At 54.4% G+C, this 23,419-nt stretch overlaps 8 protein-coding genes across 8 annotated transcripts; 3 read left to right on the forward strand and 5 right to left on the reverse strand.

Annotated features, from left to right (window-relative positions):
* The first annotated feature begins 139 nt into the window (after positions 1–139).
* C7974DRAFT_389466 (uncharacterized protein) lies at positions 140–3,318 on the forward strand. Its single transcript, XM_046141365.1, has one exon. The coding sequence runs from the start codon at positions 550–552 to the stop codon at positions 3,250–3,252; it is 2,703 nt and encodes a 900-aa protein (XP_045998631.1). The 5' UTR covers positions 140–549; the 3' UTR covers positions 3,253–3,318.
* Positions 3,319–3,779: 461 nt separating this feature from the next.
* On the forward strand, positions 3,780–5,076 carry C7974DRAFT_389470 (uncharacterized protein). Its single transcript, XM_046141366.1, has 2 exons — positions 3,780–4,879; positions 4,931–5,076. The coding sequence occupies exon 1, from the start codon at positions 3,978–3,980 to the stop codon at positions 4,785–4,787; it is 810 nt and encodes a 269-aa protein (XP_045998632.1). The 5' UTR covers positions 3,780–3,977; the 3' UTR covers positions 4,788–4,879; positions 4,931–5,076.
* Positions 5,077–5,308: 232 nt separating this feature from the next.
* C7974DRAFT_410890 (uncharacterized protein) lies at positions 5,309–6,892 on the forward strand (the record flags this gene model as incomplete). The annotated part of the gene is made up of 6 exons (XM_046143509.1): positions 5,309–5,360; positions 5,415–5,507; positions 5,553–5,671; positions 5,731–5,959; positions 6,014–6,114; positions 6,164–6,892. The coding sequence occupies 6 exons, from the start codon at positions 5,309–5,311 to the stop codon at positions 6,890–6,892; spliced, it is 1,323 nt and encodes a 440-aa protein (XP_045998633.1).
* A 2,275-nt stretch (positions 6,893–9,167) lies between these two features.
* C7974DRAFT_140930 (major facilitator superfamily domain-containing protein) lies at positions 9,168–11,181 on the reverse strand. The gene is made up of 3 exons (XM_046135590.1): positions 10,543–11,181; positions 10,144–10,493; positions 9,168–10,094 (listed from the first exon to the last, which is right to left on the reverse strand). Exons 1-3 carry the CDS (start codon positions 11,087–11,089, stop codon positions 9,333–9,335), a joined length of 1,659 nt encoding a protein of 552 aa, XP_045998634.1. The 5' UTR covers positions 11,090–11,181; the 3' UTR covers positions 9,168–9,332.
* Positions 11,182–16,652: 5,471 nt separating this feature from the next.
* Positions 16,653–17,380, reverse strand: C7974DRAFT_141051 (uncharacterized protein). The gene has a single exon (XM_046135591.1). The coding sequence runs from the start codon at positions 17,117–17,119 to the stop codon at positions 16,685–16,687; it is 435 nt and encodes a 144-aa protein (XP_045998635.1). The 5' UTR covers positions 17,120–17,380; the 3' UTR covers positions 16,653–16,684.
* On the reverse strand, positions 17,369–17,976 carry C7974DRAFT_410892 (AN1-type zinc finger protein-like protein; the record flags this gene model as incomplete). Its single annotated transcript, XM_046143510.1, has 2 exons — positions 17,369–17,787; positions 17,877–17,976. The coding sequence occupies 2 exons, from the start codon at positions 17,974–17,976 to the stop codon at positions 17,369–17,371; spliced, it is 519 nt and encodes a 172-aa protein (XP_045998636.1).
* Positions 17,977–19,478: 1,502 nt separating this feature from the next.
* C7974DRAFT_432341 (acyl-CoA dehydrogenase family protein) lies at positions 19,479–21,070 on the reverse strand (the record flags this gene model as incomplete). The annotated part of the gene is made up of 2 exons (XM_046144849.1): positions 19,479–19,815; positions 19,872–21,070. The coding sequence occupies 2 exons, from the start codon at positions 21,068–21,070 to the stop codon at positions 19,479–19,481; spliced, it is 1,536 nt and encodes a 511-aa protein (XP_045998637.1).
* Positions 21,071–21,368: 298 nt separating this feature from the next.
* On the reverse strand, positions 21,369–23,318 carry C7974DRAFT_470349 (uncharacterized protein; the record flags this gene model as incomplete). Its single annotated transcript, XM_046146460.1, has 3 exons — positions 21,369–22,473; positions 22,523–23,143; positions 23,201–23,318. 3 exons carry the CDS (start codon positions 23,316–23,318, stop codon positions 21,611–21,613), a joined length of 1,602 nt encoding a protein of 533 aa, XP_045998638.1. The 3' UTR covers positions 21,369–21,610.
* Between the last annotated feature and the right edge of the window lie 101 nt (positions 23,319–23,419).

The raw sequence follows: 23,419 nt of genomic DNA on the forward strand, positions 1-23,419 counted from the left end.
CGGGTGTTACCTTCCACTTACAGGCAGGCGTTGTGGGGACGGCGGCGGCTTCGCTCCTTGATTGGCTGGCAAAGTCGTTCGCGCCACCCGCTGTTCCGCCGGCCACCGCATCTTGCCCAAATGCTGTCATTGCATCATACGACATACGACGACATATCGGTCGGTGCCACCGCCAACTGCCGAAAAGTACATACAATGTGTTGTCTTGTATCAATAAAAGTACCTAAATATGCTCGACGCATACGGGGTAATTCAAACCAGTTTTCTACGTGCTCAATTCTGTGGCTGTGGAAGCTATAAACATTCAACAAAGAATTAAAGGAATTAAGAACCCGTATATTTCACTATCACAGCCCGGCGCTACCCCACACCCGTCTGCCGGAACAGTGGAGATCACTAAAAGGCGGCCAAGTGATAGTCGGCGCTTGATGAACACGGCATTTGCTCCGTGCAAGGTACGCAGTATAAAGAATGCAGAACGGTATGGCTCCGTAGCAGCTATCATCAGTTGCACCGAGTTTTTTTGCCCACTGAGGCTAACGGCCAACCATGGTGTTCCGCAGCATTGCCATATCGCTCCTATTCTTGACCACTTCGTTTGTAAATGGTCAAGATGATCTCGGAGTCAAGAACGGCTTTACAACGTTCGATGCTGGAAGCCTCAAAGGCAATATTGTCAAGAGCTCCCAGACACTCGCCTCCTTGAACTCGACTGGAAATGCGTTCGACTTCCTTCCATCGGATCGGCTTTCCCAGCTAGCTTTCAATGGCGCTCATCACCTGGGCGATATCACCCTCCGTTACCGCAGAGGTGGTAATGCATGGACGAGTGTCGACTCTGCGGCAGCACGCAAACCTGTCACGGCCTTGAGTCGTCTCGGTCGAGGCGTGATCGCTGGAGCCGATTTGACGCCCACTCTGCCCAGTGGACTGCCTCTCAAGGTCACAAGAGAATGGTTGCAGTACGAGAACGGTCTTGCTGTGCGCTTCAACATCACAAACAATGGCAGCAGCAGTGTAGAATTGGGCAGTCTCGGGTTCCCCGTCAGCATCAACAACATCTTTACTGGAAGAACCGCCGAAGAGACTCAAGACAAATGCGCCCTTGCCGATCCGTACATTGGTCTGGACGCTGGTTATGTGCGCGTGTCCCATCTGGAAGGCACTGGTAACGCTCTTGTAGTCACACCCATTGGAGCAGCACATTTCGAAGCTTGGAGGTTTCTTCGCGAACCGCAAGGTAACTTCGGCTATCAGTCGCAGACCTTTGAAGGGAACTACGAGTGGCAGGTTCACAGTCTTGCTTATGCGCAGAACGAGTGGAATGCCACCACGCCCTGGAATCAGCCGACCTCCAAGGCTTTACAAGGCGGGGAGGTGTACTCAGTCGGGCTCCGATTCTCGGTTGCGGAGAAGATCCAGACTATCGAAGACGCGGTCACCAAGGCTGGGTCTCCACTTGCGATTGGTATTCCAGGATACGTTGTCCCAGCCGATACTTCAGCGAGACTGTATATCAATCATACTTCGCCAGTCAAGAATATTGATGCCGGAGGTGCTTTCACCATTGCTAAATTGGCTTCTGCCAACTCCGCGTACAAGCTCACCCCAACAGCTTCTGCATGGGGCCGGGTTCGAGTCACAATCTCATACGAGGATGGCAAGACTCAGACGGTGCACTACAAGATTACGAAAGCAGCCCCTTCTGCTCTTGCTGATATGGGCAGCTTCTTTTCCACTGCCGCCTACTTCAATGACACTTCAGATCCCTTCAATCGCGCACCATCAATCATGACATACGACCGCGAAGTCAACAAGATTGTAGAACAGGATGCGCGAGTCTGGTTTGCTGGTATCAGCGACGAGGCAGGAACTGGAGCATATCTGGCAACTGCTATGAAGCAGTTCGCTCAGCCAAACGCTGCTGAAGTTTCGGCTGTGGACAATTTCGTGCACGAGACGGTCGTAGGCACACTGCAGCAGAATGGTACCTTCGGCGTTGTTGCAAGTGCGTTCTACTATGAGCCTGCCGCAGTGCCCAACTACAAGTATCAACCATTTGACTGGGGCTCATGGACATCTTGGGACAAAGCACGAGCCTACACAACGCGTCGAGCATACAACTACGTTCATCCTGTGGCGGCTTATTGGTCGCTTTACCGAACTGCCAGGAACTTCCCTGAGACAAAGCTCCGAGCTGAGTGGTCATGGTATCTTGGTCGCGCATTCAACACTACGCAGTACTGCTTGTCAAACAGGGGTGCTAACTGCGATTACGCTCTTGTTGGGCTCATGGGTGAATGGGTGTTCGGAGAGCTCCTCAAGGACCTCAAACGAGAAAATATGACTAGGGAAGCTTCGGCCCTCGAGACAACCATGCGCTACCGTGCGAATCTGTGGGAGACACAAGCCATCCCCTTCGGCAGCGAGATGGCCTGGGACAGTACTGGTCAGGAAGGCGTCTACTACTGGACCGACTACTTCAATCTTCCCAAGACCCCATCGAAAGCTATCAGCAGCATCCTGGCGTACATGCCTGCTGTTGCCCACTGGGGCTGGAACGGCAATGCACGCCGCTACTGGGACTTCATCTATGGCGCGAAGATCCAGCAGATTGAACGTCAAATCCACCACTATGGTTCTGGTCTTAACTCGTTGCCAATGCTGCACTGGTACGAGCAGAATCCCAAGGACAACCTCTATGCGCTTCGTATTGGGTTTGCGGGTAACACTGCCCCGCTCACTAACATCGATGAGGGTGGCTTCGCCTCTGCAGCGTTTCACTCTTTCCCCGAGCTACTGAAGTGGGATCCATTCTCTGGCGACTACGGTCAGGGCTTCCTGGGTCTGACTCTGGGACAAGCCGTCTACATCGTGAAGGATAGCAAATTCGGTGTACAGGCTTTCGGTGGCGACATCGATGAGGCGCGCTCTACTGCTTCATCAACCGTCGTCGTGCCCAAGGATGCTGTCAGGAAGCGAACCTTCATTGCTGACCTAGGACTGAAGGTTGAAATCAGTGCTGGCGCGATCAGCGAGATTGTGTATGACGCAGGTACGCAAAAGCTCAGCCTCACGCTCATCCCTGCTGTTTCGACGAAGGCGCTGCAGGCCAAGTCTGCTATTGTCTGGTTGGAGCAGCCAGCTTCGGGTACAGTTGGCTTCGCCGTGGCAGGTGCTCAACAAGCACGCGGCGGCTATGTTGTTGACCTCAAGAGTGGAAGCGCGAAGATTGATATTACGAAGCGATAAGTAGTACATAGGTAAAATGCATCGTCTATTGCCGATCAATTATAGCAATACCAACTCGACCATTCCTACAAGTTCGAAACATTCCAATAGTCCATGAGATGCAATTTTGTGAACAAAACGAGTCAATCGTGTACTTTAATGCTACACAAAAAGTCTACTAGCCGAAAGATGCTCGTAAAGCCTCTCATATGTGACAGGAGCTCTTTATGTCGCAGCGCCCCAGAAACGATTGCCCCAGCTACAGCGTCTGGCGTGTGACGGTTGAGAACCGATCTGAGGATGCCGTGTTCCTCTTCGAGCGCAGTGCCAGCGTGCAGCCCTAGAAGCCCCTCAACAATGATGGGTCCAATGAACTTCAGGGAAGGGTCTAAAGACGCAGGGCTTGTCACTGCAAAATGATCAAATACGCAACCAACGCAGCGCCATTGAGGCATGCAGGGAGGTCTTAGCAACGGACAGCACATGCAGAGACGGCTATGATGGGTCAGTCGGCGCAGCAGAGAGCACTTGCCACGGATCAAGCAAACGCCGAACTTTCAATGTAAAATGCAACTTCAGTATAGGTTACGAACGGATAGGGGTCTACCTCCAACCACGGTTCGCCAGAATTGATGGAGTCGACCCCTGAACATGATGTTTATTTCGTAACAGCTTTCAGTCTTCTCCTCCATCTCTACTCAAACCAAGTACCCCAAATCAAAGCCTCAAACTGATAGCCATTCACCATGTCTACCTCCAGCATCTCTGTTGTCCTCAGGCAGCCCTCTCGAACGCTTCCGTTCCGGTCATTTGGTGCCTCCCTAGCCAAACTGCCTGAGGAGTTAATCCTTCAAATCCTCGAATATGCGCTATCGTCTCCCGGGTTCATTGCGAAAACCGACTTCTGGGCAGGAGAATGTGAATGGCCAGAGTGTCACTGTCAAGGCGCCTGGAAACACGTTCCAGCGAAGACATTCACACAATACACCGTAGCCCCTCTCCTCGCAGCGCCAAAGCCGATCCCGAGGCTCGCACAATTGGCCTTCTACGCGAATAATACTTTCCACTTATGTGGGCCTCAAAACGACATGACGTGGAATGGATCCGGGTTTTGGCTGCCTCCTCCAGGGGTCCGACACTGGATTCGGCACCTGGAAGTCGAAATTCAGATCGCGATACCACGAGCAGATCCCTCTTCATCATCGGGAGGACAGAGAGGCTCCGTCTTCACCCCTGCGATCGATTGGCAATTTCTTCGCCGACTACAGCGAGGCGTCCACGGATTCACCGGCCTGAAAACTCTAAAGCTGATGTTTGAGGCCTTGTATGTCACAACGCAAGATAGACTCTATATTCTCGACGAACAGCTAGGCAGAGCCGAGCCTTTCTGTTTTCAAACGCAGACTCTTATCGTTGAGGTATGCTCACCCTGGCCGATATGGCTGGACGACGATGCCTCTTCCGGAGACATAATCCGCGATGAATCCCTGGGAATAGTTTTGAGGAGACACATGTCTGCGACCGGCACCTGGTCGACAAGGGGAGAGGTCGAGTAACAAGCGAAAGAACGGGATTGGCCTCAGCGGGTGTCTGCAGCTATGCGATAGCAAAATGGCCCGTCCATGTCCCCGGTATCTTAAAAGAAGCTCTGATTGAGACGATAGTTAGTCACTGTCGATGGTTCTCACTTCTAGCGTACATGCTGGTACAAAGTTGCTTGCGTATTTGCGTACGATTGTGTGAATGAATGGTACAGTCAGACTATATCACACGTACTCTTCAATGCCCAGTAGCGTTGAAAATCAATATGAGTGATGACGAGTCGAGTGATGATCAAGTCAAGTGACGACCAAGTCGTGTGATGCGTGAGTGGTGAGTGAACTCTTGGTGGAGGCGCGTTTGCGACCATGCCTGTTTAGGTACAGTGACGCACTTACCACGGCCGTTGTTCGGGGTTGCCGCTTGAGTGTTGATGTGGACGACTAAACACCATCAACCGCTTTGCGCCTCGCACGATAACTCCCAGAGCCTGCGTTGTCAGGGACCATGATTTTGGTGGCCGGTCCGCGAACACAGTATGGCATTTGAGGTGTCGTACAACCTCGAGAATGAGCAACAGTTCTGGGATGGTGAGAGTTCTGTGCCGCTGTAACCCCACCACCAGAGACTGACATGCTGCGCAGAGCTCGACGACATTGTGTCAACACGATGCCGGGACGAAGAGAGTATAGATAACTCTCTGCGCGCATTTCTCAACGTCACCACGAGCTACAGATGTAATAATTACTCGAAATACACCGAACATCGTTGACCAAGGACAGCCGAGTACCTTGAAACCGACTACAGTGTGGCGAAATGCATCTTTCGAGTGTTGGAGGGCGAGCTCTTCAAAACACATAAACAATATGTGCGCCGACAGATGATCTACTGTCTTCTGCAGGTATGTTGTCGCAAGCGTCCAGCATCGCGCGTGTGCAGAGGAAGCTGACATCTTCACAGGAGGAAGATAACCCTACCATTCACCTAGTCGCAGCCCTCCTGTTGTACGACGGCCGAAATAGCGGAGACGATGTTCTTTTCGACATGATGCATACCGAAGGCAGCTTTCCACGACTCGTGGAACTAGTACAAGCCGATGATGTGCAAGAAGACACGAGACTACATCAAATGCTTCTGGAACTCCTGTACGAGTCTTCTCGAGTACAGAGGCTTGATTGGGAAGACTTTGGTACGTCACATTAGCCACAGGAAGCATTCTAACAACGGCTGACACATTCATCAGCCGCGGTTACCGATAACTTCATCCTGTACCTCCTAGGGATTATCGAAGGCGCCTCAGATGATGCCGAAGACCCGTACCATTATCCAGTCATTAGAGTTCTGGTATGTAGCTCCGACACCAGTGTCGTCTATGAGACTAATCGCTGAATAGCTGGTCATGAACGAGCAATACCTGGTAGCCTCCACCAGCCACCACAAAGATGGCCGTCCCCCAGTGACCAACCGGCTGCTCAAAGCATTGTCAAGTCATGGTATGACATACAAGACTTTTGGGTGTAATCTGATTCTTCTTCTCAACCGAGAGTCAGAAACCTCGCTTCAACTACTGATTCTCAAGGTGCTGTATCTTCTCTTCGGCAACCCTTCAACCGCCGAATATTTCTACACGAATGACCTACACGTACTGATCGATGTGATTCTCCGAAACCTCATCGACCTTCCACACGATTCGAGCGCAGCCAACGCTCTGCGACATACGTACCTTCGCGTCCTTCACCCCATCTTGACGAACAGTCAGATCAGCAAGCCACCACATTACAAGCGCGAAGATATCCTCAGGCTCCTTCACCTTCTTGTGACTAGCGGCAATCACTTTGCGCCAGTAGATGAGACAACTCAGCGCCTTGTTGTACGATGCACCAGCGTGCCATGGTTGCAATCGACGGCTGCGAGAAACAACTCGGCTTCTGGTGGTAATGACAGTGCAACATCACCTATCGACCACCTCGCCAATGGCCAGAAGGAGCTGGCGCGGCGTGCTCTGGGCATGAGCGTACAGGACGGCGGCGAGAGCTCAACGAGCGTTCTTGAGATCGCTTCTCACACAGAAAAGCCGGGCGTCCAGACCCCCAGCATCGCACATCCAGAGCTGGCATCGTAGAGCCCGAACTTGCATCAAGTCTCGATGGACTACATCACAGCCATTTTTTCAATCTGCTTTGCAAGTTTAGATCTGGTCCAGAAATAACGGGTTTACCTCTCCTTCGGCATCGATAGCGCACGGTTCAGAATGCATGCATAGCTGGCGTTTCGGGTCTACGAACTTGTTGGACAGTCCTCTTAGCTGCGTCCTTGTCTTGCTACGCATCTTGCATTGTCTGCTGGTGCTCTATTCCGGTCATTCGTATATCCTCTCTATCACGAGCTGTTCTTTTTCACTAATGGACTGTAATTAGCTGCACCTGCTGAGCACAGCTTTGCTTCAATACAATTTGACCCCCACGAGACCAACTTACCGTGATTACACTGCAGCAGACAGTATGACCGCTGCCAGGCGGAACGATGCCGAGCGCATCCTTCCAGCCACAAGTCCTTGGAGGTATCCACATTGCAAAACCGCCAAGACCGTTACGGGACTCCGGCATTATCTTGATTTGAGCTATCTGCGCAAGGACTCGGAGGTACAAGATTGGACCTTGAGATGTATGGACGGATCTACACATCCTGCGCCACTGCAGTACGTACGCCTGCATTGCGTTCCGCGTGCGACAACAAGTTAGGACGCTGTGTGAGGACAAGATCATCGTAGGCTTGGCTGCTGCTGGGCTGCGCGGCGGTTGCAGTAAAGAATGTGGCGTAACATCAAGAGTTGTACAATGGCATGGCAGACGTTTATGCTCTTGGTCATTTCTTCTTCCCTCGGAGGCAGTTGTGAGTCCGGGAGCCCGCCTGACTACATGCCTTTGTACCTTGGCAGGTTGACACAAGGCATGTGATCACACTTGGATGTCTCAAATCTAAGTCTTTGGTGAAGTTACGTCTACAAGTCTCAGCGCTAAGTATCCGGCCCAGGAGCCGAAATCGCTGACAATCTCTAGGTTACACGAACATTATCCCTGCTCAGGTTACACTTGGTCTAGACCTGACCGCTAAGACGCACGCAGTATGGCAATCATGTTCCCCATCCATCCCTTGTACCGGCTGCATCTCACCTGCGGATGGAATAGAGCCGGCATGTCTTGACCAGCCGGAGTGCCAACGTAGTGCCGAACCTTGCCGATCGGAGAAGCGCATGAACGAGTTCCGGTCCAACATGACAATGCGGTGCTGAAATTGGTGTTAAACTCGAGTCGTAATTTATTTTCAAGAAATTATGAGGGCTTATCGGAACCCTTGGCACAATTGAGCTGGCCTGCTGGCGCTTGATGTGTCGTGTTTCTACGCCTGTGACAGCAGCACGTTATCCCTTTAGTACTGACGCCAGCTAAAACAAGCGAATTCTGCTTCATACAGACACGTCAAAGCGGACAATCAATGAATTCGAGCAGGTTACACGCACGGTTGAGGTATACTTGCACTTACGACAGTACTTCAGCGGCGCCTACGACTAGCACCAATCCGAACCATCCAGGGTCAGAGGCTAGACCATGTCCACCCACGGTAGGCACAGTGATGCCCCGCTACCCGCAAGCCACTTCCGCAACGATGCGGCAGTGGCGGCGAGATCTTACTTAATCTCAATAACCAGCAACCCAAGGTACCATCACCCTCCTAACATGCATGACACAAGGTTTCGTGATTGGTTTACGCAAGAATGTGCTCGAAAAGTCGCAAATTCTTCTTCGTGTTTTCCATGGACAGCGCCTATGGGCATGGACGTTTGTGAAACGGCGGTGGCTGAGGTCCTCTACACAAGGTTCTGTGCATGCAGATCATCAGCGTGACTGAGCCGGGTCTCGCATCGAGGACCCCAAGTGATCTGCGCAGTTGCCTTCACACTTCGGCGGACGTCTCCGGAAGTCGGAGCTTGCCAGCCAAGCCGACACCGGTGAACGTGGGATTCACATCTGGAGCCGCGAACGCACAGCTTGGGGATCTGCAGCGCACGTCGGGTGAAGTAGGGGGTGTAAATTTTTCAGGGTAGCCCGCAAACGATTGCCTCATGGATGACGACCTGGATAATGGGTGCTCGACTGCGTGGCATACATCAGCGACCGCGCGTACGGTATTTTTTTGCTTCAGCCAAGAGGAAAGTGAAGGATCTGCAATCATCCACACGATTGGGAAGGCTGTTTGCGATGCACGGGAACAGAAACACCGAGCTAACGGTGATCGTGAATCTGAAGGGGAGAGAAAATTTGCTCATAGCGGTCCATGTGATAATATTGAATAAATGTGGTATATCGTAAACTGATGCTCAACCAGCCGTTAGGGAGCTCCATGCGCCTACGTTCTTTCATAAAGTGACAAAGAATCGAACTGCATACGCTCCCGCTCAGGCCTCAACGTGATCGTAAATGAAAAGTTTGTGGAATCGTGTGCTGTGAACAGAGACGCCGTCTAAAATTGGGGGAATCAAAGAAAAGAAACCAAACATGCTTTTAAACCATGCGCTCCGGTGATTGCGCCGGCTGATCAAGCTTTTCGCGGGAGGGCATCCTGCTAGGAACGCGAGTGGGTGCCTGTGACATGGCGGTAGGAGTGACCATACCGGCTGCAGTAGCATCGCTGCCCAGTCGAAGCTTCTCTTTGGTGGATGCTTGCTTACGAGAGAAGTGATGCGCAAAGCTCTCGCCATCGAAGCATGGGAGATACCACCGAGCAACCATCATGCAGATGAAGGACAGGAAGAGATTGGTACCTGACCACATCTGGACGGTGATGTAGGTGTTGTACTGGGTGACGAGGTGCCCAGCCACTACGGGGCCAACTAGAGCTGGAATAGCAGCGCAGCTGTACATCATACCGACCCAATGGCCAAGCTTTTTTTTAGCCAAAGCCTGTGTTTCGGGGGTGGTGTAGGTACAGCTCAAGATGTTGGCAACGGACGCGGGTGGCAGTCCGATAACCATGCCGGAGAAGATACCGAAGACAACGCAGAAAGCGATGGCATCTGTCTCAGATTTTGCCAAGGACCAGAAGACGAGAGTGAGGATGGAGCATGCAAACTGGGAGCCGATGTGCATGTTGAGCGGGCCGGTTTTGTCGGAGAACTGAGCCAGGGTGAGGCGGCCTACTGTAGAGGCTCCGTTCATAATGGTCAGGAGCCAGAAGGTTTGCAATGGCTTGTTATCAACAACCTGTGGCTCTGGCTCTCCAACGGTGTTTGCGCTGCGAGCACCAAAACCCATGACAGCTGCCCACTAAGTATTGTTAGAAAACAGGTTTCTTTGCGAGACGATTCATACATACCTCTTCAAGGTTGAAGAACACAGGGTAGAAACCGAAGAACATGAAAGCCACGGCGGCAGTGAACCAGCACCAGGCCTTATTGTGAAATGCGTCTGTGTCAAACCAGGTACGGACTTTGGACCAGCTCTCAGGCTTGTGGAACTCATGAGCTGGGTTCGGTGTAGCAAAGATAAAGGAGTAGATGCAAGTCAATGCAGTCAGTGTAGCAACGTAGCGGACTGCATCGTTGAAGCCCACTGCCTCAATCAAGTAGCGCAGCATGGTGGGGTAGATGACACCAGCAATACTGGCACCGCACGCAACGTACCCTACCGCAAGTCCTCTGCGCTTAGGAAACCATGTAGCAGCGACTAAGGGTTGGTCAGCGAAGTCGCGATCAGACTGTTTACAGTGACTTACCTTGTGAACTGGAGACAAAGAATGGAGCCATTCCCAGGCCAACAACAAGACCCTGGGTTGCCCAGATCGGGCCAAAGCTTGCGATAGCCTCGACGTTGGAAGGGTGAACGGCCGAGAGGATGAACAGACCAAGAGGTACGAGGACCGTGCCGAAGCCGATCACCTTGCGGTAGTGGCCGGCATCCAGGAGTCGCCCGACTGGGTTGGAAAGAAGGAGGACAAGGAAGCATTGCGAGCTACCAATGAGGTTCAACTCTAGTTGATCGACATTGCGCAAGGAGTGGCCGACATAGTACGAAGACCAGGTTCCGTATGCGTTCACCAGCCCCCAGGAGTTGAACATGAGGAAGAAACACCCCAGCAAGCAGGCGTACGCGCGCCATGTTCGGGGCCAGTCAGGCTCATCGTCATCTGACGAAGGGCGTCGGAATTCGCGCATAGTTGGAGCACGAGAGGCGGTCGATGTTGACAAAGGTAAGCTGGCCTCGCTACCTTTGCGCTCCTCTTTGTCGAATGGTTGTGAGTTCATGGTGGTAGTGTTGTCCATGTTGTGATGTGGCGGATATTCAATGGGGAAAGCGCGACTAGAGACAAGTGTCTGGCAGCAGGGACCTGTCAACTTTGGAAGTCTAGGTGCTCAACACGTGCTTGTGTTGGAGGGGACGCGCTCGATAAGAAACACGTGTAATGAGGCAAAGTTTATTGACACAGACAACGGGCGAGGGAGAAGGTTATATGTACTGGTTTTCACAAATGTACTCTTGTGCATTTGAGGCATGGATCCGGGGCATGTAGATACGAGTCCGGCCTGACATGAAGGCCCACCCCTCCCCAGCACGCGCGTTCTCGTGTGGCTGGCTCCTTATCCTTGGTGACGTGGTAGTAAAACAGTCCGTGCAGTGATGGTTTGCAAGCCGCAGGCGTACACAAGCAACGCAAGGAGCAACCCAAGGAGGGCCAAGGTCGCGGGCCCACACCATGGCAGGGTCCTCGACTCCGGGAGCCTCAGAGTGATGCCCATTGACGCGCTCGGACATCCACTGTAGTCAGCCAAGGCTGCTGTGGATACAAGCTGGCCAGATGCGGGAGATAGCGCACAATGTGTGTCCGGTGTCATCTTAGTGTTGACTTTCCCCACGAGCGGCATCCCAACCTGGGGGTGGGACTGTACCCACGTCTATGACGACGGCGCAAGATGGAGCAACCTGCTACAAGCTAAGTCGTCCCTTGAGGAGAAAATTGCCACGGCCGCGATAACATCATGGGTTACCATGGGATTCCGCGGGCGGACCATGGTTGGAATATGCAATGTTCTTTCCTCCTCTTGGCAGCATGTGTGACGACGGGCGGCCCTCATAGGCTGAAACAGAGCGTTTGTTCGTTCCACGGATCTAATATCATCGGGCAGGCGCCGCACAGGTGCCACCACGTCCATTCACAATAATGGAGATTAGGGGCTCCTCAACACTAGGCGGAGCGGGTCTTCTTGGCAAAGTCAGCGGGAAGCATCTGCGTTCTGTCGCGGGAGGTTCCACACGCCAAGAAAATCCTGTACATTCCGCCTCAGACATGCCCACCAGTCACTCACGGCTAAGAATGCATCCAGGCTGACTGCAGTACTACCGCTGAGCTTCTGGGCAATATCGCCGGACGGTGGCAGATGTTTGCAAGACGTTGCAGCACGCTCGGCGCTGCCAACACACCGCGAGCGGCGTTCAACAATGGCCGAAAAGCAAGCAGATGTCAGCGTGGCCCAAGGCGTTGCCGACAGGCATCAACCTGCCCAACGTGGTAGCAGCATCGAATGCCAATACCAAGATGGATCGGTTGCCGGGATATAATTGCTTCGTTATCTTGACACAGCCTCAACCGCTTGTTCGGGCCGGGGAGGGATCGACACGCTGTTCCACGCTTGCTGTTCTTTTTGCAACAATCGCAGATAGGAGATGCAGCCGGTCGTCATCCCTATCCTGCAACGCCTGCGATGTGCGGGAAGCGGAGCCTCACCATGAATCATGGTGCAGCGGTGAGAAAAATGCGTGGTACACTTGTCGCGCTGCAGCGACCCGCGCGTGAACCTTCAGTCAGTTGTGAGATACCGGTGCTTGTCCTCCCTCAGAGGTTCCAGGTGACATCAATCGATCCCTGGCAAACGCGTACCGCGGAGCAGATCTGATAAGGGCCGCAATGACAAAGAGCGCGCGGACAACAAGCACGATTGCGGCCGAAGGAGTGCTGGTTAGGAGTGGGAGCGAGGGCGAAAACGTCCCCGGATCAAGGAGACTTTTGCCAAGAGGATCAGCGTCCATCCCTACACGTCCATGAAGGGCAATTGTCGCTCATCATCGACCGAAACAGAAGCACACCGTCCATTTCGAGACGATGATCGGGTGCTTAGCCAAGCCCGACTTTCCCCTAACTATCGCAGATCACCTATACTCAAATCTTCCTCGACAAGCACATCATACTTCGTGCGCGGACAGAAGAAATTGAGTCAGAAGTTTCCCTGTTGTGGGGTTTGTATCTGCAAGCAGGATCTGCGCATGGAGCACCGCCACGAGGCAGATGATCTGCTGGACATCATCATTTGAGCAGTGAGAATGTTATCTGCGTTCTCAAGCCGGCTCTACGCAATAGTACTTCAGGTATGAGCTCGATGCACTATCAAGATTGACGTGTAGCTCAAAAAGACAATGATGGTGGAGAGCCGAGCAAGATACCACGCGTCTCAACATATCCTCGACTTGCAATCGGAGGCTTCAGCATCACCCTCCCATAGGCTGGCTTCGATGTTGTTTTGTAATGTTCCTAAACCTAGCATCTAAGCCTACTTTGTTCAGTAAGTCAACTTTCAGCAAAGCCTAGCCACTGTCTTCATGCATCGGATCTTGATTTGACCGCGGTCCTGGTGTAACACCAACAGCTGGCCGAAGATCGGTCAAGCGCCAGTCGATCCCTGCTCCAGCTGTGAAACCCAAGGAATTTTACTCGGCACTACATATGAGAACATTACATCTGCATGTCTGTTGGCTACTAGCCGTTGCTTCAGCTAGGTACCTGTGACATGCCCACATAAAGTTTTGAAGGGTTGTTGTCAAATGGAATCGCACGAGGTACCACAAACCGACTTGTCGGCAGGTGATTGTTGACGACCAAGACTAAACCATATGATCGGACCTACTTTTGGTCTGGAACCAATGTTTCCGTAGCTGCAGCTGCGGTAGGCAGCTTTGGTGTGGCTGATAACAAATGGTGTCTTCTGGATGTTCGTAACCTTGTGCTCATCACCGTGTTTGGAAGCCAACGCGCCACGCTACCAGTGATATTCCAGCTGCTTCCGATGCTTGGGCTCGGTGGGTCGTGGATCCTGGGCCTGTGTGGTGATACGAATGTTCGCCGGCGCGATGAATAGGCTCTACTTTGCGCCCGTTTCGGTGCGCACAACCTTCCCACCGTCAGGGCTTCCTACCTCCAACGCTCTGCCCAAACACTCGGACAGTCTGTCAGAATGACCAGCCCAGCTCAGCCCGATGTATTTCCCCTTTCTTCGAGCCCAAGGCCCCTCCAGCGCGCGGCAAGCTGTGTGCACGTGCGCACTCACCAGCAACAGAATCACGATGCTGGAATCATCATCAAACACGAGACCGCCAATCCTCGGCACGATAAGTTACGCAAGCACACAAGACAACAACGGACCACAGCGCTGTGCGAATAGACAAATACGGGCGGGGAGGAGCGGAAACCACGCCACAGAGTGTCAGGCCATCAGTACCTCGCTTGTATGCTCGGCATGCGTCGTGGTTAGTCACGCCACGGAGTGGACAAGGCACAGTTTTCGCCATGCATCAGCCCACCGCGATTCCACCGAGAGTCTTCCGCGACCTGTCCGCGTCCGCTCCGTGGTCCGCGACTATGCGCATTTGAGGCCTGTCCGGGATAGCATGGGGTGGAGCGGAGTGCAACAGTTCACGCAGGAGAGTCTGTCTCATCTCCAGGACCTTCGGACAGACCCTGATCGCTAAGAATACGCGGAATACGCTGCCATGAACATCTGGCCGCTGAAGTAGAATGAGAGTGAGTCTAATTTCGATATAAAGCCTAACAACGCCACAGCACTGCTCAGACGCAGAGTTGAGGGCTGTGAGAAATCCGTGCCGCTTTCCGCTCGATAGATTGCGTCCGCTCCGCGAATGTCACGCCACCCGTCCGTTCCGCAACCATGTCAAACTGTGACTACCCGACTAGCAAGGTAAGGGAGGAGCGGGAAACTGATGTCGTCGTTCAGTGCTTGGAGTACAATGTCCGCTGCGCTGCTGCACGCCTGTTGACCGAAGATCAACAGCCACAGATGATGCTAGGCCAAGCAGCTGTGGCGATAAACGTCAAGTTACAGCGGTCATGATGAAATTTTCAAACATCTCGGCTCTGCGATTGATAGGCGACAACATCACCCATACAGCGATGCGCCACGCCGTCCAAGCCCGACACAATACCGTGATCGAGTCATTCTACGAACCCAGATAGCCGGGTGCCGAATGCCTGCTCTTTCCACCACACTTCGGAGTCAGGCAGTCCAGGCCATCGTTTCCGGGTGCCAGGATACGCCGCGCCTTGTCCCGCTCTTCGCATGATGTAGGCCCGAACGTGAGAACACTCAGCGAAGCCCAAGACGGGCCGGAGCAAAGAGACCAAGCTTCCTCGGCGCAGCATCTCATCACAGCAAACGGTTTTTTGAGATGAAGCTATGAAACTGTAGCCTAGCGAGCCGGTATCAAAATCGTGCTTGGGCGCCAATATCAATAAACCTTCGAGCACCGGCACTCACTCTATAGAATCAGCGAGGCCGGATTACTTCCGTTATCTGTACTCATCTCATCGCAATGCCACAACGTGCTACATATACCGCCCGCTTCACCAACGATTTGCCCCGCATCCCTCTCACCTTTCGTGACGTTCTATGCTAGACTACAGCGTACAAAACTATCCTTGAACTCCACTCACAGTGCCCACATGGCCCCAATCCAGCTTAACAGCCAAGTATGATGAGAGAGGGGGTGCTTGACCGAAGCAACATCACAGTGAAGCAGTGTCCGACTACTACACACACCAGCACATAGCGCGTCTCTCGTCTCGTCCCTGCCGCTTCTAATTCACACGGAAGAGTATTAATGCCGTACTACTTCTCCCGTTATAGTCAACTCTTCAACCCACGTCTTACTTCATTACTTGAACACTTCAAAACACGAACAGTCTAGTACGGATGTTTCGTCGTCTTATGATTACTGCAAACACGAGAGAACAAAACAACACTTCGGCACTCCGACACTCCAATGCTTCAACACTTCAGAACTTCAATCTCACAGTCCACACCTTGTCGCGATACGAACCAGCCAGTGAGCCCGTAGTTCTGCGGTCCCACGTTTTTGCGACACATCTCAGCCCATATCTCACTCCAACACTTTTACTTCATATCGTACATCTCACTCTAGCACTGCCCTTCTGCATCTCACTAAAATCATACTGTGCTACATTTGTCACGTTTGAACAAGGCCCATTTGCAATCCTTGAATAGGGGTACGTGTACACATCTTTCTCCTCCCTTTTGGTCGCCACGACATCTCACCTCGACATTCTGCATTTCCACACTCCAACACATTAATACTCTAAGATCACCTCACCCCAGTATCTCAACACACCAGCACAGCGCAAAACAAGACCCTTCCGCCCGCCACACAGCACACGAGCCACCAGCCCGCAGCCGCAGAACCCCAACGCACAGTCTCGATGCAGAGTCCGAAATCCAAACGCGACATCGCAGAAACGAGCCATAGAGCCGTGATGCAGAACTGCAACGCAGAGGCACATCCCCCCCCCCCCCCCCCCCCCCCCCCCCCGCCCCTCCATCCTCACAGATCTGAAACGTACACCCGCCATCGAAGAAGCAAATCTACTCCCGCTGTCCACGAATCGTGGTGCTCTGCGCTGCACTGGCTGCTCATATCGCACCGCAGCGCAGGTCCAGATGCATATGGCGGTGCATGTAAAAGTGTTTGCAAGGCGTGTGGTTAGGTATGGTTGAGTGAGGTTGAGTGAGGTAGTGCGGTGATGCGGCGTGGGCAGTGTAGTGCAGTTGATGGCTCGACTACATTGAGTGTGGCAGTGTGGGATGGTGTGGGTCTGGGATGATGAAGGTATGTGATTGAGTAGATTTACGACAGTATTGGTGTGCGATGGTGAAGGTTTGGGATGGTGTGGGTCTGGGAGAGCGGTGGTCTGGAGAAGGTGCTGTGTCCGCGATGACGAATGTGCGTGGTTTAGGGGAGTGAGCGAGGAAGAGCAGTGATGCGTGGGACACCCGATGATGGCTTGGTCTGCGAGCACGCTGGTGCAAGATCGAGGTGTAGTACGACGCTCCACCGAGTATGTGGTTGAGAGTATCGCACTGGAAAGCAACCGCGACGGCAGCAACCGTCGCCTTCGTCCTCACAGCCCCGAGACCACCTTCAAGCATCATCACATCATACGAAGCACAGCACAAGCAACTCCGCACACAACAGATGATGAGTAAAGATATCATTTCGACGACGCAGCTGCGCCAGCCTACCAAATGCAGAGAAATTGTGTATCCAGAAGAACGCCCTGCTTGCAACCGCGCGCGGGCAGCAAACGATTAGCCCGCCCGCCAGATCCCTAACGCCAGGCATAGCAAACAGCCGCCGAATTCCGCTGGCTGAAGAACGCAGATAAAACACAAACCCGCGGCGCGCACAGGGGGCGCCGCCGTCTAGACATCCGTCTTGGGTGCAAAGTCAACGAGAGAGAGAAATCAGATGCCCTTGATGGCCATGGTGCGCTCGCTGTTGAGCTTGATGGCATTGCGCTCGTGGCTCTCCTTCTTGCAGTCCTCAAGGCCCTCGCACTTGTGGTCCTCGAGCAAGCGGTGCTTGCCGCAGAAGTGGCCGTTGCAGAAGCCGCAGTCGCCGACGATGCGCTGGGCAGCGTCCTTGCACGTCTTGTGGCTGCAGCGAATCTTCTTGGGCGGCATTCCACCGCGCAGCGGCAACGCCATGTGCAGGGTGGCGTTGGGCTGGATGGCGTAATCAGCCAGCGTTGTGCTGGCGCTGCTCAGGTGCTTCCCTGCGTAGACGAGGCGCAGGTCGGCGGGCGAGGGCAGGTTGGTGCGCAGGGCGAGCAGCGTGCGCAATGTGGAGATGGAGGTGTTGGCGGGTATCGAAAGGGGGATTGCTGCGCTCGTCAGTATGATGCTGGGAGGGCCTGGGGCTGGCCTGGGCCATTCCGAAGTTCGGAACCCGAGTGCCGAGCGTGTAACTTACTGGCATCGCCGGATACGGTCTTGACGAAGATGTGCATCGTCTCCTCGGCGTCTGAGCCCGCGGAGCTGACGCTGGAGATGGAGTCGGAGCGGCGCATCATGGTGGCGGCGGTGGCGGCGGTGATGCTGGGCGTGCGGAGGCTGCGGCGACGATGACGCGGTTGTGGTTGAGATAACGGAGATAGCGCCGGTCGCAGTTGAAAGCGGCAGGTGAGGTTGTCGTGTGCTCAAGTGACGGTGCGGCAGCAGACAGGCGGCAGCGGGCTTATGTAGGGTGAGGGCGTGGGTAGTGAAAGGTGGTTGAGTGAGTTGTTGGGAACGAGTGCCGTGGGAGCAGTGCAGTAGCTGGGTTGGTGAAGTGGTAGGAGGGAGCAGGACGGCGAGCAGTGGGCGAGTAAAGGTGACGCAGGCTGGGGCGCTTCCTTTAAGCAGTCCAAGGTCCGGCGAAGCACGCCAGGCGACCGGATGACAAGACAATGCACTGACGGTCGGTGAGTGATGCGCTTGCACGCGACTCGAGCCGGCCTGCGTCCAAACCGCCGCAGCGCATAGTGAGGCAGATGACATGATCGGTCGAGCGCCTTCCACCGCCTTCCAGCTACCCTGCAGTGCCTCACGGCCAGATCAATGCAGGAACAGCGCTACCGCATCGAGCCGCCGTCTCCACGCGCGTCGTGATGGCCTCTCGTCCTCAGTGTTGCGATGCTCCCCTGGTGTCACGCCTGTGCTCGCCCATCGCCTTGTTTGAGGCTCAACCCCAAGACACTACGCCGTCTGCGTATTGCCTGCCTCGCCGAACCTGCCTCGGTGACAGCATGCAGGTGACACGTACTCGCACCAGAGGACATGCTGCAGCGGGCGACAGCGGCACTATCAGAGCGCTGCCTCCCGTTGTTGTGCCACCAATCTCGCTGTGTCTCACGCACATCATGCAGGTGCAGCTGCACGGCGGCCGCTTGGGGCAAGTAACACGTGGACCGACAGCAGCTGGCACTATCGCCACAGGCGGCTGAGGCGCGTGCCGGCGCTGGCGATTGGACGAGCCGTGCGAGGGTAGGGGTGCGGAGGCAGCGCCAGGGACATCCCCGAGCGACGATCCTCACCAGCTCGTCGTGGAGATTGAAGGTGAGGCTCTGCTTCAAACATCACAGCTAGCCATCCTGCTTGACCGCTCCGCTCCCTTGACGCTACACACAGCCCGTCTACCAGTATTGGCCCGGCGCGTACAGATCAATAGTCTATGTGCACTCGGCTATCGGCTTGCAGCGACATTGTTGTATTCCCCAACGTGCTTCGCCGACCCAGGGACCAAGGTTGCTTTGCATTCCATGGGAGTGGTGTCGTACAGCAGAATGGCACACAGCGGGGCGGCCATGTTTGGAACCTGTTTGACTATTTCGAACCTGTCAGTGTCACACACGTTCCAGAAGCGTTCACCTCCCAAACTTCAACGGCCTTGTGACACGCTCGCTTGCGATCCCTGGGACCCTGGAAACCTTACCGACCCCAGATCGACAGATGGAGAACAACAATAGAACAACCGTTTCGTTTGTCTACCCGCTAGATATGCTACGCCTCTATCCTACATCACTTCTGCTTTCGCCTACAGCATACTCTTCGGGAAGTTCTTATAAGCCTGTCTTACTCCCAGATCGGCCAGAATCTCTTCCGTTCCACCCAGAATCGCATCGAACTTGTATGTGCGATGGAACTCCTCAATGTACTTGCCCATGCCGGACTGTGTTATGCCGCGTCCGCCGAAGATATTGGTTGCCCTGTCGGCAATCTCGTGTGCAGAGCGCGTAGCGTACGATTTCAACAACCCAATCGGCCCGCCAAGCAGTTTTGATTGCTGTGAGTAGGACATGTGCGTCATCTGGTACGCAATCGACTCCAACCAGGCCTGGTTGGCTTCGACGAGGGAGATCATCTCTGCAAGTCTGCGGGTGTTGTCAGTACACAGCCAGTAGGTCGATTAAATTGCGAGTCAACTTACTTTTGTCGAATAGCGGGCTGCTCGACGAGCTTCTTGCCGAAGACGATTCGCTGGTTGCACCACTTCAGGCACTCCTCAACGATTGTGCGCGAGTGTCGGATGACAGCGCAGGCCATCATGAAACGCTCGTGGTTGAAGTTGGCCATGATGACGGCAAAGCCCTGGTGCTCCTTGCCGAGCAGGTTCTCCACAGGCACCTTGCAGTTGTTGTACTCAACAAAGGCAGTTCCAGCAGTTGTCGAGTAGCTGGTCTTGATGAGCTTAGTCTCGAGGTTGTCGTCTCTCTCCACCAGGATCACCGAGAAGCCCTTGTGGGTCTTGCAACCGGTGACGAAGTAGTCGGCGAACATGCCGTTCGTGATCCACTTCTTGGTGCCCCTGATGATGTAGTGCTTGCCGTCCGGCGTGAGTTCGGCAGTAGTCCTCAATCCAGCAACATCTGAGCCGGCGAAGGCTTCTGTGATAGCCAAGCACATCTTCTTCTTACCGCTCAGCACTTCGTTGACCACGCGTGTCTTGAGCTCGCTCTCCGGCATCCACTGCAGCACAGCAGTCAGAGAGATGGTCATGCCAGCCATGTTGCCATCCTGGAAGCCTCTCGCGTTCGCGCGCACGCCCTCTTGCGCCTGCACAAGGTCGTGGAGGTAGTCAAACTCCTCGCCCTTGACCACACCAAGCAGGTTCTTGCCGTGCAGGTGCTTTCCGGGACCCAGGCGCATAGCCAGCATGTCGTTGTCCGCCATCTTGTCGATCAGCTCCTGTGGGATGTATTTGCCGCTCTTCTCGCACTCCTGCGCCACGGGCCGGACCTCCTTGTCAATGAACCGGCGCACCTCCTTCTGGAACTTGCGATGGCTGTCGGTAAAGTACGGGCTCTTGAACTGCGGGCGCAGCCACAGCGGCTCGGCGTACGGCACGGGGCTCAGGTCGCCGGGCTGCGGGACAATGACCTCGGATTTCTCGCCCTCGATCGTGCCGATGCACAGATCCGAGTACTTCTCCAGCACCTCCTGGCGATGCAGGTTGTAGAAGGCGATTGTGGCGTCGGTGCCGGCGACTTGCTCGAGGACCACGGAGCCGCCGGGGTGGGCGTCGACGAAGTCGCTCAGGTCGTAGACTTTGTGGTCGATGATACACCACATATCCTCCGGAGTGTTGTGCTTTGCGACAGCATCGCGGGTAAGAGCTTCGCCAGACATAATGGGTAGATGTGGCCCGGTGAATGTGGGAGTGAGTGTGGAAGAAGAAAAGGTCTCCTGCAGTGCAGAAAAGGAGCGTCTCAGGCTACATATTGCTGCACCAGCCCCCAGACGTTGTGCCTCGGCCAAAAGTGTGGGCAACCTGGGGTAGTTCGTGGCGTAGTGGGTCAGTTCTGCCCCGAGGTAATCGTCTGATGTTTGATTGGACACGACTGGCGCAGCGCGACTTTCTTGCAGGGGCTGTTCCGGCGCTATCTGTAACGGGACACATTCCCAACGTCGATGGTCTGACATGAGTAAACAATCCGCCGTCGTCTACCGACATGCATCTAATCAATAAAATACACAGTCTCAACTACGCAGTCTCGTGGTTCGGTATCGCCAAAGATGACAAAAGCTCGAGTAAAGCACTAAACGCCACACCTCCGCCATAACACTTCCACAAGAAGACACCAAGCACCGAACCAATGACACCCCCAGTCCCCAGAAACACCTTCAAAGCATATCTCCTCCCAACTAACACCACCCCACGCACCCCCCTCACCCCCTCCGCTTCCTCTGAACAGCCAACAACCACCCCGCCGACCTCCCCTCCAACAACCTCCCCTCCTCCCCATCCACCACCCCCCCACGCTCCTCCAACCGCCTCAACCGCTCCAGATCCTCCGCCTCGCCCTGCCGCCTTTCAAGCTGTCGCCGCGCGATCTCCGCTTTCTCGGCCTCGATCGCGGCGCGCTCGTGCTCGAGCGATGAGAGTGCAGTGTAGGGGCTTGGCGGGGAGGAGATGGGGGAGGGCGCTGGGCGTTTGGCGGGGGTGGTGGTGTGGGTTGCTGGGGCTGGGGCTGGGGTTGGGGTTTGCTTCGGCGTTGGGTTGGGGTTGGGTCTGGATTCAGGCTTCAGCACACGCTTCTGCACAGGCTCTGGTTTTCTTTTGACGCGTAGGGGTGGGAAGGGCTCGGGCTCGGGCTCGTCGTAGAACAAAACGGGGTCGTTGTCAGTGGAGCTTGGGGTCGTGGGTCTGGTCTTGTGTCGCTCCGTGGGTGCTGTCCTTGTGGGTGGAGGCTTGTACTCGAGCTCGTTGTAGTACGCGTCGTAGAGGGCCTTGCTTGGGGTCGTTGATCTGCCCTTACGCGTTCCCGCGTGTGCGTTCTTCGTGGTCGTGGGCTTGGTGATGCGGTTTGGGTGTGTCTTTGCCGGCCTGGTTTGTTTTCTGGGTTTGGTGATGGCGGGGACCGAGAAGATTGAGCGTGCTGACGGCGGGGCGGAGGGCTTGTAGACCATGACCTCAGCATCGGACGAGTCGTCGATTGTCATAGTGTCAGATATGACAGTAGGGCTGTTGACGTATGATAGGCCTTCAGGGAGCTTGGCGGGCGGATGGATGTCGAGCAGCTTCTCTACACCTGTGACCGTGTCAGCGAATGGCTATCAGATCTGGTGCCTCCTGCCTACCTCTAGCTTTCTTGACGGCATCTTGAATCACAACAAGCGCGCTCCTCAACGTCTGCTTCGATTCCATGTCAAACGGTCCTTGGAACCCCGCAGCCTCCCTAAATATATATCGCACAAGCACAGTCAGCTGCTCTTTGCCTTCGCTATTGCCCTTCTCCGCCAGAATGCTGAACGGATACATGTTCACCGGCAGACGATCAAGGTACGCCGCCGCCGTGGATCTGTTTGAGAGGAAGCTGAAGTGGACGTACTCAATATCGTCTGGCTTCAGCGGAGACGACTTGAGTCGCGCCCAGCTCTGAAAGTTCGCCGTCTCGCCGAGAAAAAGCAGCTTTCTGTCTTCAAAGTATGCCTTGTTGTCCGAGACAGCGAAGATATATGTGCTTGGCTCTGGAAGCAGGTCGAGAGTGTCCGCAAGCCCCGAGTGTGCGATGAAGCTGTCGATGTCTTGAAGGTGGAGGGATCGCGATGGTCCCAGGAGACTGTCGTTTGCATCAACAGTACCCTTCGTGGTCTTTAGAATGCTCTCGTCCGGAAGCGGACTTGCCATCTGTTTGACCGTGTCGCTTTTGTTGCCACTGTTGACGATGCTCGCCTGAGCCTCAACAGGCTTACCGATATCTTGTGCATATTAATACTGATTGAATCTACCTAGATATGATGAAAATGACTACAAACCGGGAGCTGCCGAAGCACGGTGTGTGGACGCTGCAAAGTGAGCCGGGTGAACCGGCGTATTGCCAGTTGTGGGCACTTCAATGCGACCACGCCGCTCTTCTTGAGAGGCATCTGCCATGTTGTTGTGAGTAGAGGTCCGCGTGGTGTGGAGCGTAAATGCAATGCGCGCTTTAGCTGGAGAGAAATTTATTGGCGCAGGTGGGCCCGTTAGTCAGGTCA

The sequence above is a fragment of the Boeremia exigua genome (assembly GCF_020726555.1).
Source record: "Boeremia exigua strain MPI-SDFR-AT-0100 chromosome Unknown C7974scaffold_4, whole genome shotgun sequence".
Classification (NCBI taxonomy): Eukaryota; Fungi; Ascomycota; class Dothideomycetes; order Pleosporales; family Didymellaceae; genus Boeremia; species Boeremia exigua.